At 37.2% G+C, this 6313-nt stretch overlaps 1 protein-coding gene across 1 annotated transcript; it reads left to right on the top strand.

Moving 5' to 3' along the window:
- The first annotated feature begins 3234 nt into the window (after positions 1 to 3234).
- Positions 3235 to 6100, top strand: LOC140745303 (uncharacterized). Its single transcript, XM_073077072.1, has 2 exons — positions 3235 to 3456; positions 3695 to 6100. The coding sequence occupies exon 2, from the start codon at positions 3695 to 3697 to the stop codon at positions 5732 to 5734; it is 2040 nt and encodes a 679-aa protein (XP_072933173.1). The 5' UTR covers positions 3235 to 3456; the 3' UTR covers positions 5735 to 6100.
- The last annotated feature ends 213 nt before the right edge of the window (positions 6101 to 6313 follow it).

Raw genomic sequence — 6313 nt, forward strand, 5'->3', positions numbered from 1 at the left:
TTTTTGGATTCCTTTACACACATTTCCTTGCAGGACTCCAACGAACTCCTCTCCCCCAAGATTTAACATAGAAGTACATGTGGGGCGACATGGTGTTAGCAGGGGCAGGAGGTATGGAGGAAGGGGGCGTGGTCGTGGTTTGCGAGGTGGCTTAAGAGGCGGGGGATGGATACGTGGTCAGCCATTAAATCATGTTTATATTTCCGATGATGAAATTCCAGACCATTTGCGCATTCAAATAAATCAAATTATAAGCAGACGTAATCGCCAAACTTCAAACAATGATAGACAGCATTTCTTAGGGGAAGACCACCTGGATTGGGATGCCGAAACCTTTTTATGGGAGCCTATCGAAGGCTGGCAAGGACGTAAAGAAGAATTTAGTCCAGAAACAATTGGGCCTACGCGTAGTTTTGAAAGCGTTTACGATGCGTTCCGTGTAATATGGGATGATAATATATTATCTCATATTGTAACGGAAACAAATCGTTACGCCCAAAACTTTCGCGGAGAATTTCAACGCAAATGGGTGCAAACCAATTGCGATGAAATTCTCCGGCTCTTTTGTTTCTGGATGATGCTGGGGATTATTAAAATGCCCAGTATCCGTTCTTGTTTTAGCAAGATCCCAATTTTACAGACCAGTGTTTTTCGGCAACTGTTTGTGGAAAATAGGTACTGGCGACTAAACAAGGCCTTCCACCTTGCCAATGGCTCGTCGGATCCAAGTAATCCCGGAAATGTTTTATATCCCATGGGTCCTGTATTAGACCATCTAAATACCCGATTTAAAGACCTATATTCATTAGACCAGGATATTTGCATTGACGAGTCACTGACTTTATGGAAAGGTCCTCTTGGTTTCAAGCAATACATAAAATTAAAATCTGCCCGTTTTGGCATTAAAACGTACCAGTTGTGCGAAAGTGCAACTGGATATTTGTGGTCATTTTTTGTATACGTTGGTCGAGCAACGAGTAACTCCTCTTATCCAGCCAGCGCTTCTACAGTATTGAAATTAATCCGGCCTCTGCTAAATTTGGGACATGTCCTGTATATGGACAATTTTTTCAATTCTCCTGAGTTAGCGCGGTACTTGAAGAAAAACCATACCGATTGCGTGGGGACACTTCGGGCTAATCGGAAGAATGTTCCGGTTGTAATACAAAAGTGCCCACTAGCGGAAGGACAATTTATAGCCCGACAGTCAGGTGACGTTATGGTTGTGGCTTTCCAAGACCGCAAACGAGTCACCTGCCTGTCCACTTATCATGACATGTCGCAAACGTCAGATGCCAGATCTGGGCGAAGTTCCCAATTTAAATTTAATTTGATCGCGGATTATAATACACGGATGGGAGGGGTTGATCGACTTGATCAGATGCTTGAACCGTAGCTCATTGAACGGAAACAGTGTCGAAAATGGTCAAAAAAGTTGTTTAAGCGACTTCTAAACATTTCGATCCAAAATGCGCGGATCTTGTTCGAAAAAGCTAACAACACTAAAATGGACTCATTAGTGTTTCGGTTAACGTTAGTGCAGGAAATCATGAGAAAACATATGCCTAGTGAATTACCCACAAGTCGCCTACATCCCACTAATGATTTTCCAGACAATCGTTTAACAGAGCGCCATTTTATTAGTTTAATACCAATTACTGACCAAATGCGACAAAACATCAAATTTAAAACCAATATGGGTCGCAAAAATTGCGTTTTATGTTACAGAAATGGGCTAATATCTAAAACACGTTATGAATGCCCGATGTGTAAAATGGCGCTCTGCTTAGACGATTGTTTCAGAATTTTCCATACAAGGAAGTAGACATTTAAAAAAAAAAGAAATATAACCTAAGATAAAATATGACTGTACTAGTGCGCTGTAAAACATATCAAAGAAGAAGAAAGTGTTCTAGTCGGATATTTTATTAGTATTATAGTTAGACAACTTACATATAGATTTTTATTTCATAGTCATTGATATTTAAAGTTCAACCGTTCATTGGTTTTCGAGATAATTTAATAATAGAATTTTTTATATTATATATGAGTAACAGACGAGCATGCAGTCTATCTGATGGTAAATAGCTACTGCCGTGGACATCTGTAAAAAACTTCATATAAGATTAGATTCCTAAATGAAGTCGATCACTCCTAAATGAGGTAGGTTTCCCGTAGTCGTCTAATTATTTCAACGGCGATAGAAAAAATATAACCATTAATTGGCATTTATATTATTATAATAACCTCTAAACAAACTTGTACATAATAATGTATGATTACTGCACTATTGGTTTATGACATGATGATGAGGTTCAGTTAGTGTTGTTACTAGTAATACTACTGGACCGATTTTCAAAGCAAATTTTAGCATCATTTTCTCTTCTCATCCTTCCATCCAACAAAATAGTCTTCTATTCACACACGTATCCATCCACACGTAGTATCCTTGCGCTACTCGACTATAGAAGGTGACCACATGATCATATTATTGTTGTTATTTTTTAAACCATTATATTCTAAATAAATGTTCTGAGTAAATATTGAAGAGCGACGACGCTCTCCTAGTCCGTCAGTGATCCCTTTTGGCACAGATGGATTTATTAATTGTATAAGAAATACTGCTAGGCAATACTTTAAAAATGAGTTTTTCCTTGAATATTTTATTGTCATAACATCCATAATCACTATTGTATAATAATATACTAGATGCACAAGGAAGGAACCTAAATGGCATAACTAAAATATATAATACAAAAAGAATATTGAAATTTACTTTTGTGACTTCGATTAGAGTATATTCAATTATCGATATTATTATGGTACGGCCACATCTCTATTCCCTAGGAATTCATTTTGTTTCGCTTTTGTTTGTAGACATGATCGCCATAATGTTTTATTTACTAAGTTTTTGCGGTTTCAATTACACTTTACATTGTGGTAATTATTAGAATGTTTTGATGCACGGGATAATGTGTTATGACTAAAAATGTGTTTTATGTGTAAGTAACGTGAGATATTTATATTGTGCGGTTTGTTTGCGAAGATAAATGGGTAAATATTGTGGCCTTGGATCTTTTGAGTATTACTTGAACAAAGGTATAAGTTACTTTGTAAGTGCAATGGAATAAATGAATTTGTATAATTCTGTGTTGTTTTTATTTTGAAAATCCTCGAATAACATCAAGATAACCTCTAACTATCCTCTTACCCAATCTCTAACCAAACAAAGTAGGGGAACGCGGGGTATTGAGAGCGGTCGGGCAATGGGAGCTATGGTGTTTGAACGGAACGCAGCCACAAACGCGCGTTCGTAGGTACTCGGCTACTTCCGTCAACAATCGGCAAACTTCGCCTGACGCGCTCGAACCGTTAGTGCCATTCGTATAGTCACGAGGGACGGTTGTGTGTTTTTCGCTCCACGCTTACAAGAAATTGCAAATTGCCTGGATCAAGGTAAGCATGAAAACATAATCTTATTTTATTGTAGTTATGCTTATTATATCGCCAGATTCGTTAACTAACAAGAGCAAATAGTTGAATTGTGATTGAGAATACAATTACATATTTATGTTATTACTTTTCAAAATGGTCGTCAGCGGCTAATGGTAGCCTAGTTAGGCTCTTATTACCCGACATCGCTCCCATTACCCCATTTAGTTCAGAGATATAAATGCTTATTTTTTTCTTTTAGATGCCACGTAAAAGAACTCGGACAACCACAAAAGCTTCTTGGACAGTGGATTCATTAGAAAATGCGGTATCTATTCTCAAAAGAGGAGGAATTTCGGTGTACAAAGTATCGCAACAAACTGGTATTCCTTATAGCACTCTTAAGAAGCGATACAATTTAGCGAAAGCCGACGACAGTAGCTACAAAAACTCGCCTAAGCTGGGAAGACGTACTGTATTTAATGTTGCCCAAGAAGAAATACTGGCTAACCACCTTCGGACTATGTCAAGCAAATTTTATGGTTTGACAAGAGAACAGTTTCGCAAAGTATGTTATAGTGTAGCTAAGCAACTAGGTATTGAGAAACGGTTTAACCAAGTCAATCAGACTGCAGGAAAAGATTGGCTGGCTGGATTTTTACACCGTCATCAAGATTTGAGTATTAGAAAGCCTGAAGCCATAAGCATCAACCGAATCCTAGGATTTAATAAGACTGAGATAACGCTTTTATTCAATAACTTGGAGAAATTAATGGAGCAACATAACTTCGAACCTCAAATGATTTACAACGTAGACGAGACTGGAATAACGACCGTCCAAGAGACTGAAAAAATTATAGCTCCCAAAGGACAAAAACGCGTCGGGTCTATAACGTCATGGGAAAGAGGTAAGACGGTCACTGTTATATGTGCTGTAAGTGCCTCTGGATCGTTCGTTCCTCCGCTTTTTATATTTCCCCGTCAACGTCACTCACCACAACTCGAGAAAGATGGACCAGTTGGAGCCATTTACACGTGTTCACACAATGGCTGGACTAACGAAAAGATATTTGTTTTATGGCTTCGTCATTTTATTAAACACACCAAGCCTTCTGCTGAAACACCCGTATTGCTAATATTGGACAATCATAACAGTCATGCTACTCTCGAAGCTTGGGAATTGGCAAAAGAGAACCATGTCATAATGCTAACCATTCCTCCACATTCATCCCACCGTCTACAGCCCCTTGACGTTGCGTTTTATTCCCCGCTTAAAACAGCTTATAACAAAGAATGCAACTTGTATATAAAATCAAGAAATTTGGTAAAAATTACTCCTTACGACATTGCTGGACTGTTTAATAAAGCTTATACTAGAGTTGCTTCTATAGAAAAAGGAGTATCGAGCTTTAAAGCAACGGGAATATATCCTCTGAATCCTGGAGTTTTTTGTGATGAAGACTTCATAGATGAGGAATCTAGATCATCTGTGCCAGTTGCTGACGCACAACAGCAGCCAACTAATGTCCCTCATATGCCATCAACATCACATCAAACTGGGCAACCATATGCTTGCCCTGCAACAAGTCCATCTATTTTAAGTGATCTACAATTTGAACCGGAAATTATTGAGAGGGAAGCTGCTGTAACCCCGGTTCCAATTCCATCCACATCATATTCAACACCAGAACTGCCAGCAATTTCGGAGACACATACCGTCACATCTATCGCAACTCCATCTAATATTGACTTTGCTCATGCTGTTTCCATTGTCAGCCCACTGCCTCAACAACTCATATCTCAAAACAAAAGACCGTTGAAGAACAAACAGCATTCTGAAATAATAACAAGCACTCCAATGAAAGCAATATTTGAAGAAAAGAAGAGGAAAAGAACTGAAAAGGAGAATAAGACAAAAGCAATTAAGAAAAATAAAGGAAACTGCGGTAAAGAAAATTGTATCAAGGGAAAATGTACCAAAGGCAAATGTATTAAGAAGAAAAATACCAAAGATAAAGAGCTTAAAAGTAAGAAGATTAAAACCAGAAACACAAGGATAAGAAAGGCAACAAAGTTTTTGTTTCAAAGTGATAATGAAGACTCATCAATTGACGAAAATGCTATATGCGATGATGAGTCAGAATATTCTGAAGAGGATAATTTATGTGCAATTTGTTTAGATACTGGAAAAAGTGGAGAGATGTGGTACCGATGCAGAAGTTGCGGCAACTGGGCCCATAAGGAGTGTTCTGGCAGTGATAGTCCAGATACTTATATTTGTGCATTTTGTTTGGATCCTTAAAATCGGGACTTTTGCTTTCAGTTAATATTTTCATATTTTATCTCCGTTTAGTTTGAATTTGTTTTGTTTTAACTTGTTACCAAGAGTTTTATATTATATTGATTATTGTAATAACTAGATCTCATGCCTAGTACGTTTTGTTATTTTTTTTCTTTAAGAGTAATTATAATGGCTCCCATTTCCCATATGAGCGTTAAATGGGCTCTCATTAGCCGCATTTATCGGGTAATGGGAGCGACTGACTTTTTTAGTAAATCGCTAATTGTAGCTTATTACATGTCTGTAGTTGATTATGACTGTGATTAAAATATCCTCTAATAATGATGGTAAGAGTTTATAATAAAAAAATACAAATATCTCAACTAACGTGATTTTTATTAAAACCTTCCCTTAATAGGCTCTCATTACCCTGTTCTCCCCTAATACATCTTTGAAGTGTAATTATCATAGGTTTTCATAGAATTTCATACTGGATCAACACATTCAATGCACCATATAATGAATTAGAATATTTTATTACATTGTAAAAAATAACATATTACAATACATAGCATTTCTCACTATATTATTACAACTCTT

Source organism: Epargyreus clarus, unplaced genomic scaffold (genome assembly GCF_041222505.1).
Source record: "Epargyreus clarus isolate Ecla_fem2 unplaced genomic scaffold, WU_Ecla_fem_2.2 ptg000010l, whole genome shotgun sequence".
NCBI classification, from domain to species: Eukaryota; Metazoa; Arthropoda; class Insecta; order Lepidoptera; family Hesperiidae; genus Epargyreus; species Epargyreus clarus.